This window comes from Alosa pseudoharengus, unplaced genomic scaffold, assembly GCF_046254945.1.
Source record: "Alosa pseudoharengus isolate Yale_2024_CS ecotype anadromous, Long Island Sound unplaced genomic scaffold, YU_APseudo_1.1 YU_APseudo_1.1_scf_1, whole genome shotgun sequence".
In the NCBI taxonomy this organism is placed as follows: Eukaryota; Metazoa; Chordata; class Actinopteri; order Clupeiformes; family Clupeidae; genus Alosa; species Alosa pseudoharengus.
In genome coordinates, this window is record NW_027468564.1 from 42,885,217 (window position 1) to 42,901,819 (window position 16,603).

The 16,603-nt window shown below is 39.5% G+C and overlaps 2 protein-coding genes across 2 annotated transcripts; one reads left to right on the forward strand and one right to left on the reverse strand.

Moving 5' to 3' along the window:
• Nucleotides 1-3,218: 3,218 nt before the first annotated feature.
• Nucleotides 3,219-10,415, reverse strand: LOC143119034 (hatching enzyme 1.2-like). The gene is made up of 6 exons (XM_076280253.1): nucleotides 10,347-10,415; nucleotides 9,962-9,974; nucleotides 5,850-5,981; nucleotides 4,115-4,297; nucleotides 3,732-3,813; nucleotides 3,219-3,444 (listed from the first exon to the last, which is right to left on the reverse strand). The coding sequence occupies exons 1-6, from the start codon at nucleotides 10,413-10,415 to the stop codon at nucleotides 3,219-3,221; spliced, it is 705 nt and encodes a 234-aa protein (XP_076136368.1).
• A 1,925-nt stretch (nucleotides 10,416-12,340) lies between these two features.
• LOC143128950 (HEPACAM family member 2-like) lies at nucleotides 12,341-16,333 on the forward strand. The gene is made up of 8 exons (XM_076289873.1): nucleotides 12,341-12,366; nucleotides 12,570-12,633; nucleotides 12,935-13,264; nucleotides 13,451-13,702; nucleotides 13,883-14,152; nucleotides 14,531-14,612; nucleotides 14,767-14,818; nucleotides 15,326-16,333. The coding sequence occupies exons 2-8, from the start codon at nucleotides 12,591-12,593 to the stop codon at nucleotides 15,377-15,379; spliced, it is 1,083 nt and encodes a 360-aa protein (XP_076145988.1). The 5' UTR covers nucleotides 12,341-12,366; nucleotides 12,570-12,590; the 3' UTR covers nucleotides 15,380-16,333.
• Nucleotides 16,334-16,603: the final 270 nt, after the last annotated feature.

The window sequence follows — 16,603 nt, forward strand, 5'->3', positions numbered from 1 at the left end:
AAGATCCTGTAGTTTCTTAGGAAGCACTGGCACAGAGTTACAGAATATAGTTTTTTTTCTTTCTGCGAGATAACAAGCATCTCTGAACTGATTACATTTCAGTACTTTAGGTCACTTGATATGGTTTTAGAAACACAATTGAGCCCTAGCACCAGGTCTTGCGAAGCTGTGTGCAAAAGTAGATCAATATAAAATGAAAAATCTGTATTTTAGGACTATACATCTGCACAACTAATATTGGATAAAACAACATGAATATTTAATTCCTAAGGATTCCTGTGAATATTTCAAGACCAGGAATGTAGTGGTAAAATAAAAGGGTGGGTAAACTATGAATTCTGTGATCACAGTAAGGTATCAGATTTTTAGAAAAGGCATTCAAAACATGTTTGATGATGGTGCGGTTATTGTCAAATGTTTATAACAATACAAGTGGCATTAAGTGGTTCATAGAATGTTGATGAGTGTACATATTGTTATTGTGGATAATACAGTGTGATTTTTAAATGCTAACAGTTGTAATTGGTGAATAAACTCTTTTGTTTAATAAGCTAATAAGAGGTGGAGAAACTATTTCTGAAATTTCAGTGGTGGGTAAACTGTGTTTAGTCTGCTTGTGTTTAGCGGCCTCCACTAGCCTACATCCCTGTTCAAGACCCAAGGCTGCATCTAGCCTACTTATTGCACTTCCAGTTATTTATGCTAAGCTAGGCTAACGGCATCACATGTTTCTTGGTGTTTTATGCCCCCAACGTTGTCTTCAAGGTAGCGCTGCCTGGAAGACGCTATGGTTAGGCATGGGTTAAGGTTAGGGTTAGGTTTAGGATAAGGTGCCTTTAAGTCGACGGTGACAGCGCCTTTCAAAGTGCTGAGACTGGTCTGGCATATTTTTATTTATTTTTATCATTATATATATATATATATATATATATATATATATATACCGGTGTTCTATACATTATGCATTATATATATATATATATATATATATATATATATATATAGAACGCCGGTCATTATTGGGAAAATAAGTCCCGACAGGGTGAACCAGACCCCAACGTGCAGCTGAGGGGTCTTGTTCCGCCCTGAAGGGACTTATTTATTACACGGCTACTTGCCAACACGAAACAATAAACTCCCCACGATGTGACTCTTTAGCCTACTGTACATAGCCTAGGCTATAGCCTATTTGTTACCGTTTCATCGTGGCTTTTGGTGAGAAACAAATAGTTTGCAACAGCACACGCTGAACTTGAATCAAACATTCTTTAGAACACAGCTGATCAACCGTCTGCTTTCACTTTTGAATGAAGTTCAAGTTCCAGTCCTTACACAGTAATATGAAAGACGTGAAATAGAAGCACAAAGCCCATTTTCCTTGACAGCGGTCTGTTATACTTAGCAACGGTCTGTTATTGAGAATTAGCAGACCACCGAATGTTGGGAAGGCCCATTCATGTGAATGGAGCAATCTGCAGCACTCTGAAGAGCCGTGTAATATATATACCCTAATTCAACAGCTATTCATATTATCATTGCATGGTGTCTCATACAGTATATTTCATGTATGTGATACTATTTACTCCTCTATAATCCATTGTACATATATATTCCTTAACTAATATGTATGATCTCTCTGCTTACTTGAAAATTTGCCGTTAGGAATAAATCCTAAAAATGGGGCACATGTGGGGAAATTTCCAGTAATTAGACAACATTAAGCTGTTAAATGTCTATTGGGGTTGTTGTTGTCCAACTGGTTACACTTTAAAAAAATGTAGATATTACAAGGATGAACTGAGTTATTTTGGGTTTCATGACCTCTGATGTCGCCCTTAGGGACTAGGGAGTCTGGAGTAATAACAGCTTTTCCTTATCATGACAGCTCTTTGTCTTTCATTTCATGCAATCCATCAAGACTATCCTGTTAGTCCTATAAATAAAGGTAAAACTTTGTCTGTGACAGACTTGTTGCTCTCATGCTCGCTAAGATGCTTGTGTGTTTGTAACCTGTCTCCGGTGTTGTGAATACATCTTTGTACTCTGCCGTACAGTCTGCTTGTCTGTGCGTTATACTTTTTGCCTCTTTGTGGATTAATACTTAATTTTTAACACAACCACAACGTCCACAAGGAAGACTATTGACTAAAAGTTTTAATTTTATTGTAGTTGGTTAGAAATGATGGGCAGAACAAAGAGAAAGTCATATACAACAACTTGTACAATACTAATTCAGAAGGTATTACATTGGGTTTTATATAATAAGATTAACATAATCATTACTTTATCTGTTAAAACAATTCATTACATGATTTGGAGTTTATCACATTATGGGGTTTTATTGCCTCTTTAATGGACTTAACGAAACTTAACTTTTGGGAAATTGGTTATTTGCCGTCTACCCCAGAAATAGATAGATATTCTTTTCTCTGTGTGATGCGCTCGATGGTGTTTTATGCCCCCGACGTCGTCTTCCAGGCAGCGCTGTCACCGTCGACTTAAAGGCACCTTATCCTAAACCTAACACTAACCTTAACCCATGCCTAACCATAGCGTCTTCCAGGCAGCGCTACCTTGAAGACAACGTTGGGGGCATAAAACACCAAGAAACATGTGATGCCGTTAGCCTAGCTTAGCATAAATAACTGGAAGTGCTATCGGCTAACTGGTCTGACTCACTTCCAGTGACTTAGGCTAACAGTGCCAGACTAGGTTATTGCATGCACAGAGAAGAGAAGGGTATCCTTTTAAATGGGGTGGAGGGAAAAATAAATTGGCTTTTTATTTGAAATGGCAAATTATGAATGTATCACACATACTGAGGGTGTAACATTAACATTCTTGAGAAATTGTTGAGTTGACATTATTACATCTGATTTTACACCACAGTTGTGAGAGGCAGCACCATTGTCTCCAGGTTTGAGATATGTTCTTTTATGTTTAGTCAACAATCGCCATTCCTGTTTTGAAGATTTGCTCCAATCCTATGAGGTGAAGCAAAACATGACAAAACAAGTCTGTTATCCTTTTCTAAAGTTCACCTAATCATTTACATCTCTATTTGTTTATGAGAAACTTATAAACAATACATCCAGTGAATTTACATTTAGATTTATTAATTTAGAAAACACATGATAATAATAATAATAATCATAATAATAATAATAATAATAATAATAAATATTCTTTGTGAATCCCACCCTTCAACTTTCTGACATTTACTCTGGAGTGGTGATCATGTTGTACTCTGGTGTCTTACAGGCCGTTCCCAATGCAGTTAGTGAAAAGAGTAGTGCACTGTGTAGTGTGTACTCACAGCATTCGTACAGCTTTTTGATCCTCAGGATGTCAGTGGGGGAGAGACCCTGTATCTGGCCAATGGGGACGTCCGGGTCAGGGATGGGAGTGAGCGTTGCCTTTCCATACTCGGTGGTGAAAACAGTTCTACAGAGGCCAATGGGTGGTAGTTATTGAGATATTTGGGGAGAGAATAATCATCTGATTCATGTAATGACAGACACAGATTGATTGACTGATTGAGTGAGTGAGTGAGTGAGTGAGTGAGTGAGTGAGTGAGTGAGTGAGTGAGTGATTGATTGATTGATTGATTGATTGATTGATTGATTGATTGATTGATTAATTGATGGATGGATGAATATAAAGATAAATAGGTATGGGTAGATTTTTATATTTGTATAAGTAATTCAGTGCTTTATGTTGTGTTGCCTTACCGGGAGTAGTGCATCACAGATGAGTAGTCATATGGAGTGCCCATGGTGTTACCATATTGTTTTCTAAAGTTGTATGCCTGGTCTGTCAAATCAATAGAAATGGGATGAATAGAAGTGGAACATTTAGTTTAATGACAGTGTTAGGGGAAAGTTCCGTCTAAGGCTTATGTACCAGTCACTCGTTTTCAAGTTAATTAATACATATTCAAATATTATTATTACTATTAATGTAATCTAATGCAATGATATACTTATATAACATAATATTTAAATGTTATCATTACTTTTAAAAAATAACCATGAAACTATCAAAAATGAGGAACTTTTTTATATTTCAATATGTATGTGCTGAATGGAGAGAGTAGGCGAGGTCAATCCCTTACCTGGGTCGACGTATTCCCAGTGGACTATCACATACTGGTCCCTGTCGGCCCTGTTGTGCTCGTGGTAGAAGCCCAGGGCGTGGTTGAGCTCGTGCTGGATAAGGCCATTGTCAGTGACGGACTGAACGGTCTGGCATTTGGGCAGATGCCGGAAGGGCCGCGGCCCCTCATGGGCCGTTTGGGCTGGCCAATCACGGAGCGGCATGCTTGTCGGGTTTGCGCGGCCCATTTATCTCTCGGCCCACTATCAAGCATCAAAAGTGTTACATGGCTTACGAATAAGCCATTAATCTCTAACTCCCTTTTCGAGAACTGTAGGGTTTAGGAGGACCATTTTTTTTTGTATGTTGATCTCAAGGGGCCATGTCAACCCATTCCATAACCACTCATTTCATGTATAGCGCCACCTAGTTAAACACAAAAAAGTAAAAATGTGTTGTAATCGCAGGTATCTGTGACCTAACATAGTCAAAACTGCACGAAATTGGAAGTGTAGGATCATTATGACACCCTCTGTATGCACGCCAAGTTTTGTGGAATTCCGTTCATGGGGGGCCACACAATAAATTAATTTATGTTACTATACACCAACTGGCCTGTAGGTGGCCGGAGACAGTTTTCTGTGAATATCTCGAGAACCGTAGGGCATAGGAGGTCCACCTTTTTTACGTATGTTGGTCTTAAGGGGGCATGTCAACCCATCCCATTACCACTTATTTCATGTATAGCGCCACCTAGTTAAAAAATTAAAAAGCAAAAAATTAGGTGTTCACAATATCTCTGGCTGACAAGGTCAAAACTGCACAAAATTAAAAGTGTAGGATCATTATGACACCCTCCGAATGCATGCCAAGTTCTGTGTACTTTCGTTCATGGGGGGCCTTACAATAAAATAATGTATGTGTACATTTAGTGACGTACACCAACAAGGATTCCCGGGACACTGAAAGACCGGGGTACACAAAACTTGGTGGGCATGTAACCCCACATGGATAGCATGGAACCGTCGTTTTTCGTTTTGATCTGTAGCCCCCCCGCTGGACTGGACCCCCCGAAAGGAGGGTAGGGCAGACACAGTTCTCTGTGAATATCTTGAGAACTGTACGGACTAGGATGACCATTTTTTTCCGTATGTTTGCCTCCAGGGGTCATGTTAACCCATTTCATGTGCACACATGTGCACAAACAGATACACACACACACACACACATACATTCACAGTAATCATACGTATGACACATACTCACACAGTCGACATATACGCTTGCATGCACAGGCACATACGCAGGCACACACACAAGCACACACACACACACACACACACACACACACATACACACACACCCACACACATAACATAAACATGTACATGCACACATGCACACAATTCAAGAATTTCTCAGAATTATGAACAGGCAAGATGGAGGTGGGGTTGTATAAAATGAATTTTACATGTGAAATCTATGCACTAATCATGTTTTGGTACTTGTTGTCTAGCAGATACCAGTGAGAATTGAGTGTGGATAATGCAATTTAGTGAGACAGTTAGAATCATATAGGCCTTTCAGCGTGATTTATTTTTGTGGGAAAAATGTGCTGGACTGGGCGGCGGTCATATTTTGTACCGCTCTGCGGTACATCTAGTTAAATTACATTTAGTTAGTCTTTTCACATTGGCCATTATTCAAATTAGGGTCATTTATGCTATAATATATATATGGAGAAACCCACTCACAGAAATCAGGGCTCACAATCACAGGCACTTCGACAAGGCCGGCAGATTTCTTCCACTTGCAGGAAGAGCAGGACAACGCATTCCTCTGTCGCGGAACTGCAATATCGCCCTCCATGAGAAGCTCACCGGAGGCTACAGGAAGAAATGTCAGTCATGAAGGAACTCACTGTTGCATATTATTTTATATTTAAGAACCACAATGGAAATAAGCCCTGTGACTTTGTTGCTTTCATCCTCTTGACCGATAGTGTACAAAGACATTTTATTTATTTATTATTTATTTTCTATTAGAAAACATTCTTTGTACAGTAACAACAATAAAGAATTTCAATCAATCAATCAATCAATTAGGCACTTCACTCGAGCACTCTAAACATGCTGTGAAACACATTATCTTGTCATAAATCGGTAAATGATATGTGACCATCATCGGTAAGCTCAAAAGACTTGATGTCATGGCGGCCAGGGTTGGGTAGTAACGGATTACATGTAATCTCGATTACGTAATCAGATTACAAAAATCAAGTAACTATAATCAGCCCAGATTACAATAAAAAAAAATGTGTAATCAGATTACAGTTACATTGTTGGGGATTACCTGATTACATTTTATCATGCAAATAATGCAACTTTTTAGGATACCCTATTAATTTGACAAGCAGTTCATTCGGATGTTCACTTTTTAGACTTTTTTAAGATATAGTTAAGAACAAAATTATTCATACCCCTGGCAAATATTGATTTTCTCTTGACCAATATCTTTGTTCTTAATTAAAATGACACTTGCACATGCCAAAAGCTTGCAAGACGTGGTAAAAACATGGAATAAAAAAAAGTGTTTTTATCTTTTTTAACATTTTTATTAAAAATTGCGTGTTCAAAATTATTCATACCCTTTTTAAACAATCACTGGAAACATCTTTATTTACCACCACAGCTCTCAAAATGGTTCATATAATACCCACTAAGCCTCTTCATGTCTCCACAATGATTGTAGACTGCACCTTTTTAGCAGCAATCTGGGTTTTGAGGCAGGAACGATTATTTGCCATCACTTTGGCCTTGTGCTCACTTTTTTGACGGATTGAGGTCAGCTCTAAAATGTTGATATTGTTCTCTGTTAACCATTTCTTGCCTTGTTTGGCTGTATGTTTTGGATCATTGTGTGATTTAATGTTCAAATGCTACCTATTGGGGCAGCCATGGCCTACTGGTTAGGGCTTTGGCCTTTGGGCTTGCCGGTTCGACACTAATTCACGGATTGGGATAAATGCAGAGACCAAATGTCCCTCACAGGATCAAAAGATATACTTACTTACTAACTTACATACTATTGGGGCAGGTCTCTCGGCACACTGCCTGATCTTTTCCTCCTAATCTTAATGTAGCCTCTTGTTTTAGTGTTACCGTTTACTTTGAGAAAGTCACCAGGTCCCCCTGGTTGAAAAACATCCCAAAATAATAAATTTCTCACTTCCACAATTGAAATGGACATGGTGTCATTTGGGTTTAATGCTTCCCTTTTTTATGCCAATCTCAGGCCATGTCCCTGGGTCAAAAAAAATCCAGCGAAAGCTGAATTCTTTGTCCAGGTGTGCCCTTATAAAGGTTAAGCGGAGTTGTGCATGTTTGGAGAAGAGCAGAGAAAAATAGAATTCTTTCATCAATTCTGTGGTGGTGTCTTTTACTTAATGGGCATATTTATTGAAGTAATCTAAAAGTAATCCTAAAGTAATCAGATTATGTTACATGTTTTTGGTAATCCAACTGATTACGTTACTGATTACAAAAATTGCCATGTAATTTGTAGTCAGTAATGGATTACATTTCAAAGTAATCTGACCCAACCCTGATGGCGGCTTATAGCCATGTTACATAAACTGTTTTGTAATAGACCCCTTCAATGTTTGTAATCATCCAGAGCCTATGTTTATTTGGCAATTGATAGGGTATACATCCTAGTTCCTTACATCCAACAAAAAAATGAACCTATTTGTATAACTTTGCAATTGTTCAAATCTAAACTGTCACTGTCAAATAGTCACAAGTTTTCAAAAATATTAATACTTTAGCAAAGTACAGATACTCAAAAACTAGATGTACCGCAGAGCGGTACAAAATATGACCGCCGCCCAGTCCAGCACATTTTTTCCACAAAAAGAAATCACGCTGAAAGGCCTATATGATTCTAACTGTCTCACTAAATTGCATTATCCACACTCAATTCTCACTGGTATCTGCTAGACAACAAGTACCAAAACATGATAAACATGTAAAATTCATTTTATACAACCCCACCTCCATCTTGCCTGTTCATAATTATGAGAAATTCTTGATTGTTTGTGTTATGTTTATGTTATGTGTGTGGGTGTGTGTGTGTGTGTGTGTGTGTGAGTGTGTGTGTGTGTGTGTGTGTGTGTGTGTGTGTGTGTGTGCGTGCCTGCGTATGTGCCTGTGCATGGAAGCGTACATATGTCTACTGTGTGAGTATATGTCATGATTACTGTGAATGTGTGTGTGTGTGTGTATCTGTTTGTGCACATGTGTGCACATGAACTGGGCTAACATGACCCCTGGAGGCAAATATACGGAAAAAATGGTCATCCTAGGCCCTACAGTTCTCAAGATATTCACAGAGAACTGTGTCTGGCCTACCCTCCTTTCGGGGGGTCCAGTTCAGCGGGGGGGCTACAGATCAAAACGAAAAATTACAGTTCCATGCTATCCATGTGGGGGTACATGCCCACCAAGTTTTGTGTACCCCGGTCTTTCAGTGTCCCGGGAATCCTTGTTGGTGTACGTCACTAAATGTACACATAAATTGTTTTATTGTAAGGCCCCCCATGAACGAAAGTACACAAAACTTGGCATGCATTCGGAGGGTGTCATAATGATCCTACACTTTCAATTTCGTGCAGTTTTGACCATGTCAGCCAGAGATATTGTGATGAAAACACCTAATTTTTTGCTTTTTAATTTTTAACTAGGTGGCGCTATACATGAAATAAGTGGTAATGGGATGGGTTGACATGGCCCCTTGAGATCGATCAACATACAAAAAAAAGGTGGACCTCCTAGGCCCTACGGTTCTCGAGATATTCACAGAAAACTGTCTCCGGCCACCTACAGGCCAGTTGGTGTATAGTAACATAAATTAATTTATTGTGTGGCCCCCCATGAACGGAATTCCACGAAACTTGGCGTGCATTCAGAGGGTGTCATAATGATCCTACACTTCCAATTTCGTGCAGTTTTGACTATGTTAGGTCACAGATACCTGCGATTACAACACCTCATTTTTACTTTTTTGTGTTTAACTAGGTGGCGCTATACATGAAATTAGTGGTTATGGAATGGGTTGACATGGCCCCTTGAGATCAACATACAAAAAAAAAATGGTCCTCCTAAACCTTACGGTTCTCGAGATATTCACAGAAAACTGTGTCTGCCCTACCCTCCTTTCGGGGGGTGCAGTCCAGCGGGGGGGCTACAGATCAAAACGAAAAACGATGGTTCCATGCTATCCATATGGGGTTACATGCCCACCAAGTTTCGTCTACCCCGGTCTTTCAGTGTCCCGGGAATCATTGACAGAAATTTGGACATGCGAAAAAGAAAAAAAAAGAAAAAAAGAAAAAAATCTGACTAAACCTATATGACCGCCGCTTCGCTGCGCGGCGGTCATAATTATACTTAAGTAATCAAGTAAATGTACTTAGTTACTGTCCACATCCCCTGGTCTTAGCTAATGGCGATTGTTTGCCTGAGCTGATAACAAAATGGGTAGGCGACGTTAGTAAGTGGCCAGAGATTGATTAGCCCAACATGGCTATCTGGTTGAGCCCAGCTTGTATACATGCAAAAAGTAGTAATAGTAGGCATTTTTCTTGACGTTTTCTTGACGTTTCAGTTATGTTTCATGTTATCTGCCATGACATGTTTATAACTATGTCAAATTACATTTTTAAGTTAGTTATTCCATCAAGATATGAAATTAAGTATGAATTGACTGAAGCTCTGTGAGAGGTTAAAGGTGAAACCTGCCATTGTTAGCGGTCAGAACGTTGAGAAGTCGTTGTCTGCATCGTCGATAAGCGTTTCAATGTCAACACCATCTCTCACCATCTGTAAGAGACACACCACAACCCTTAAAGTAGCCTGTTTTTTTAAAAAGGCATGATTGACATTTTTCTTTTAATTAGCGAGCTAACAGGCCTTGCAATCAGATATCTAGCTGACAGGCTTGCATTGCAATCAACATACACAGTATAACTGACAATGATTAAAACTAACTAATGTATTTTGGCTATATACTGTATACATGTATGTGTGATGTAATGGTTTACAATTATTTAGGGTTTAATACTCAATAACTATATAGTGAGATATACTATACCCCAATAGGGTGAACTAAGTCAAATCCTTCACAGACTGTATACTGTACCATTAAAACTATAGCATGTTTTTGGTATGTTGCTAAATTGCTGAAAATCTTACCATGAAGGCCAGACCCTTACACAAACCCAGCAACAGCACTAGGAGAGAGAGGGATGCTCTGAGGTCCATGATCCTTCACTATGCGTGTGTGGAGATGTTCCAGATTGTTCCTTGCTCCTTTAAGGCCTGATGTATGAGGGACCTTTATGTCTGGACTGTTAAATACAGATCCTCTAAGGTGTGTCCACGAGTGGGATTTAGGCCTGCTGAGAGGCTCAGGTGTCTAATGGACACTCTAGGAGGGTGGACGCCACCGCCTCTCCCACAAACCCAACAACTTATATTTGGGGAGTTCATTTGTTTTTCTTTGGATCTTGTCTAGCTGACATACTGTGGCTGATTGTGAAGGGTGTAGTATTTGTTTTGGCTTGGTTGTTTGTGATTTATGGTGTTGTGCTTACAGTAGATTGACTTCTTCACATACAGTATGATTAGTGTGTTCTACATACAGTGCAACCAGAATGTTTTCAGACCTTTTCAAATTTTCCCCATTTTGTTATTTTTCAGACTGATCTTAAAATGGATTCATTTAATTTTGTTAAAAAAAAAAATGTAAAAGAAACAGTCCTTCTTTACGCTTCTCTCATCGTCTCAAAGGAACTCTGGATCTCATTCATAATGACCATTGGGTCCTTGGTTACCTGTCTGAGAAAGGCCCTTCGTCCCGGATTACTCAGTTAGCTGAGTCTGGAGCTGAGTGGCCAGATCTAGGAAGACTGTCGGTTGTCCCAAACTTTTCCATTTGAGAATGATGGAGGCTACCATGCTCTTAGGCACTTTCAATGCTGCAGAAATGTTCTTGTATCCTTCCCCAGATCTTTGTCTTCACACAACCCTGTCTCGCAGGTCTACGGACAATTCTCTCAACCCTTGTGGCTTGGTTTTCACTCTGACATACACCATCAACTGTGAGACCTTATATAAAGAGATGTGTGCCTCTCCTACTAATGTCCAGTAAATTCATTCAGGCACAGGTGGACTCCAATCAAACCGTAGAAGCATCTCAAGGACCATTGATAGAAGTAGGATGCAACAGAGCTCAATTGCAAGCATCATAACAAAGGGTCTGAATACTTATGTAAATGGTATATTTCAGTCTTTTATTTTTTATACATTTGCAAAAGACTCCAAAAATCTGTTTTTTGTTGTGGAATGTTGGAGTATTATATGTAGATTAATGGGAGAAAAAATTAATTGAATCCATTTTAAGATGAGTCTGAAACATAACAAAATGTGTAAAACTTGAAAGGGTCTGAAAACGTTCCGGTTCCACTGTAAAATCCACTAATTTTGTATAAGTGCATAGATTATATACTATATATTCAACAAAATATATAAATCCAACATTTATGATTTCAAAAGCAGTTAAGAGGAGATGACAACTAGGACGTGTCAGATCATGTTATCATGATATGGGCCACAGAAACAACCTGCTTTTGAAACAGGTGTGACCGTTTTCTGTCTTTTTTAGCACCGTGTGGAGTATCAGCTGTTAGCCACAGCCCTTCCTTCACATGTGGCCTTACTTTTTTGAAAACTGTATATATACAAACATACACACATTTTTTTCAAAAGCTAAAACTAAAAATGACACCACTCCTCAATCATGACAGATGTGTGATGTTTAGGGTGGTGCTTCCTGTGATAAACAGCAGAGGAAGTCTCTTTACTGTAGGTTGTATGTACTTGTGTAGTTTTAGTAAAGCTATTCAGTGGTAATAAGGACCTTCTCAATATGATTATTAATGTTGTTAGAACGTTTGAAGGCACTATCTACCATTCTGAGGTGCATTTATAGAAAAATAAATAAATAAGTGTGTGTGTGTATGGGTGTGTGTGTGTGTGTGTATGCGTGCGTGCGTGCATGCGTGTGTGTGTGTGTGTGTGATAGAGAGAGTGAAATGAGGAAGTACAAATGACGTCAGCAGAGCACTAATAACTCTCCCGTTTTCTTTTAAAGCCGCATTCTCAGTTCCTCTAAAGTTTCACTGAAATCACGGACAAAGAGATATCAACTGGGGTAAATAAGAACCCATCATGCTTATTTCAATTGATATGAATGAACAAGCGAAAAGCGTATTACAGAGTTGAGATGATGATTATGATGATGATGATTATGATAGGCCTAATGATGATTATAATGATGAGGGTGATATGTGAATGAAACTCTAAGTCCATTAGTCATTCAATAGACTCCTCTAAAATGCATGAACATCCTGGCAGGTTTTCACTGTGCACAAGAAAATGCACAGAATCAGATGCATCATTCTGCTGTTATACACACTGGGTATGTATATCATATTGTAACACTGATATCTTGCTTGGGTTGTTTTACCATCGTATGTTTGTGTGAGTGTAAATATGTTTAATACAGTTGTTCCTGAAAGGGGTAAAAAGTTGTGATTGACATTACAGACACAGACTTCATTTGTGTGTGTGTGTGTGTGTGTGTGTGTGTGTGTGAGAGAGAGAGAGAGAGTGTGTGTCTGTGAGGGAGTGTGAGTGTTTATGTGTGTGTGTGGGTGAGCTAGTCAGTGAGTGATGGAGAGAGAGTGTGTGCATCCATGATGAGTGTGTTTGTGTTTCAGGTCTTCATGCCCAACCACCCCTCACTGTGACCTACTCTCCTCAGAACATCTGTGCTCTCACAGGCTCCTCAGTGCTCCTTACCTGCAGTTACACACTTCCACAAAACTACTATTTTGGAGCAGGATATTGGTACAAAACTGATGGTCAGAAACATGTGACGCTTGTGAAAGCATCTGAAACTCGTGTTAAATATGACTACAACTCCCCTGAGTGTAGTGTGATGATAAACAATCTGATTCCTAGCGACTCTGGTGTATATGAGTACAGAATTATGGCACCATCTTTCACATACCTACAAGGCAAATATGGAGTTACTCTCTCTGTTACAGGTAAATACACGTTTTGCTTGGTTTACAGCTTTAATTATAATTGTAAATGTTAGAATCATTTGAGTTTTATTTTGCACTATTCAAAAATGGGTGCTTTCTCAGTAACAGGTAAGTACGATGAAGTTTTAATACATGATTTTTAAGATGATGATTGGTTTGAGACAGTAACCCCTGACATTTTTTCAGATCTCCATGTCTTATTGACAACTGGTACAGTTTATGAGGGAGGCAATGTGACACTGACCTGTGACACCAACTGCAAACAAAAGGCCGACACCAGCTTAATCTGGTACAAGAACACACAGCCTACCAGACACAGAGCCATCAACAACACCCTCCACCTAAACCCAGTCAGCAGTGAGGATGCAGGCAGCTACTCCTGTGCTTTTAGAGGACATGAACAACATCCATCACCTGAGGCTGCTTTAGATGTCAGATGTATGTGAGAGAGCAGCTACTGGATATTAACTTGTCAATTAAATTTAACTGATGAAAAAGAATGTCAACAAAGGTTAAACTGATTACTAGTATATGTAACAAATAATTAACAGCATTAGAAATGGACCAAACAGATGAAGAAAAAAGTCTAAATATAACTGTTGGTCTTTGTGTTGGCAGATGCACCACGGAACACCGATGTGCTTGTGGATCACCATGGTGAAATAGTGTTGGGTGAGTCGGTGAATCTGACCTGCCGGAGTGATGCCAATCCACCGGTACACACCTACACCTGGTACAGGAAGATGGGAACTCAAATCTCACTGCTAGGAGGAGGCCAGAGTTACATCATCGCTAACATCAGCTATGAGACCAGTGGACTCTACTACTGTGTTGCACAGAATAGTGTTGGTGAACAGCACTCGGCTGCTGTGTCAGTGCCAATAGCAGGTAAGATCACTTGCTGTCAGATTATTCAATCGTGTGTCGGAGTCAATTGTGCACTCTTATGACAAATGATTGTTTTCTCCCTGTTTGGAGTCCTAAGTAAACGTGCTACTATGGACTAGTGTAAAAGCAAGTGGGTACCAATTACAGAACTGTATGGTTTCAAGGCATGTACTGTACATGCAAGCAACTGATCATTCACACGTGTTAGCGTACTCCCTTTCACCATATAGTACAGAACTAATAGCATGCTCACTAGCTCTCTTGCCTCATATTCCAAGGGTTCATGATCCAAGCCCACTACCTTGACTTATACTACTGTTCAGCTATAAAAGTAATTTTATTGGTCACTATTGTGAAACATTGTGATTCTGTTTATAGGCCAAGGCTGGGCTAAGCATGTAGCCATTAGGATCCTTATTGTAGTAGCTCTCCTGCTGCTCCCATGTCTTCTGTGTCTGAGGTAAGGAAAAGTTTTCCTCTAAATTACTTTTTTGTGTAAACAACAGTCATTATGGAACCAATACAATAATGTGGTAAATATATAATATGGTATGATATGTGTTGTTGATTTCCCATGATAACTGGTCCTAAGCCTTTCTTCTCCACAACTGCAGGTGTAAATCTAGCGCTCCCCACAAAACAGGCAGCACGACGATTTCACAACAGGTGAGCAAACTGACTGTGCTAAAGAGAAACTATAAAACAAACTAATCAATGACGGCCCAAACAATAGATTCAGTCCAGACTGGATTGTCCTAATTATTATTATCTTAATGCAGCACTATACGTTTTGGTCCAAAACTAGCAAGCTGCTTAAAAGACATGTAAAACCTGCAAACACCTAGAGCCTTATTAGTGCTGCTACAAACTTGTGAACATGCTGACATACAGTATATTCAGTAAAGTTTTCTTTCAGGTGTGAAGTGAGTAGCCTACATCCCAGAACACAGAACTGCAAATTGCATATGCTGGATTGGACACAGATAGATAGAGGAGAGACTGCCAGGATGATTCTAGGTAGCCTGGTTTCACCAGACCAGTTCAACTTGTGTAATCTCAGTGAGGAAATTAACTGAGAGAAACAAGCTTGCAGAGCCAGACTAAATTCTAGGAGCTAGACATTTTTTTTTTTTTTTGGAGTTACTGTTTCCTCAACTTCCTCTTTTCATCCAGGAGGCAGACTCAAGCCCGGTGTACAACAACATAGTGACCTCTGACCCTTTATGAAGACTGAATGCAGATGCAGACGCTTGTATTGCTATTTCCCAGTGGTGTAGTCTAGGTTTCTGCAGTGGGTATACTGGTGATATTGATTAGGCAGCCTGTAGAGCGCAGGGTGAGGGGTGGCAGAGTGCTGCCTTGTTGGACAAGAGTGCATTTTATCTTTGAACTGAATGATTAAACGGTTTCATATTGAGGCATATACTGTACATTGTAACCTATACCAATGACATGTATGAACTGTAATGCAAACTTATGAAAAACGGTGACCAACTTCATAAGAACTAGACTTGAATTCATGATGCATCCTGTGTGTAGATTGAATTCAAGATGCATACCATTATATCTGCCTTTTGTTTGTTTTTATGTTATTTTCTTTCCGTTGTATCCAACACTCTGTTACATGACTTGGACTTGACTCTGAACTCTGTGGGAGAGGCACCCTTTTTGTGGGCAATGTTTGTAACTTGTGGATTTTTAGTAGCCGATGATTTGTTAGGGGATGATTTTTCCTCCTTTAAAAGGCACATTCTCCCGTAGTCTGGGGCTTGGACTTCTAATTGGTCTTTACTTCAATTTCATTTCTCTTTCTCTTTACAATCACCCCTTTTATCCCCCTCCAACATGTTCCCGACTCTTCTTGTACTTTTCTTTACTCTTTCATTTCGCCTCACGTCATCCTCGTCGGGCCACCTACTAAACGCTATCCACAGAGCGGTCCCAGCGCACCTGCTTAAGAGCAGCCATCCCAAACCACTGGGTCCAGGAGAAGACAGCGAGGCCAAGGAGCCTCACAAGATCGGGCAGCGTGACTAATAATTTTCTTATCCCTTCTTTTCCTTTACCTCTTTCTCCAATGCTGTGTTTTTAGTACTCAGATCATTCAGGTTAGATTAATGTGCCTCTTGCTTTTTATCATGTAATCAATATATCATCATATAAAAGTTTACTTTATTCTAACCTTTTTCTCTGGTGTTCTTATTCCCATTTCTATGGGACAGGTGTGATTCTGTGTTAGAAAGCTAATGTTTGGTTGTGGTGATTCTGCAGATCATCACAATGAAACCAATGCTTGCGGTAATTCTATACTATATTCCATGTTCCAGATAACCTTTGGGACCAAAACCATCCGCACGTTAGCCATACTGACAGGCCCTAGGCATAAACAAAATACCTCTGAACTCGTGTCAACTTCCAATGGGGAGACCTGCCTAAAATAGCCAACTTAGG

Coding starts and splice junctions, on each gene's coding strand:
- LOC143119034 (XM_076280253.1), bottom strand. CDS start 10,415: ATGGACCTCAGAGCATCCCTCTCTCTCCTAGTGCTGTTGCTGGGTTTG. Junction 4,298..5,849: donor GATTGTGAGCCCTGATTTCT/GTGAGTGGGTTT, acceptor GTGATTGGCCAG/CCCAAACGGCCCATGAGGGG. Junction 3,814..4,114: donor CTGGGAATACGTCGACCCAG/GTAAGGGATTGA, acceptor TTGATTTGACAG/ACCAGGCATACAACTTTAGA.
- LOC143128950 (XM_076289873.1), top strand. CDS start 12,591: ATGCACAGAATCAGATGCATCATTCTGCTGTTATACACACTGG. Junction 12,634..12,934: donor TCTGCTGTTATACACACTGG/GTATGTATATCA, acceptor TTTGTGTTTCAG/GTCTTCATGCCCAACCACCC. Junction 14,613..14,766: donor CCATGTCTTCTGTGTCTGAG/GTAAGGAAAAGT, acceptor CCACAACTGCAG/GTGTAAATCTAGCGCTCCCC.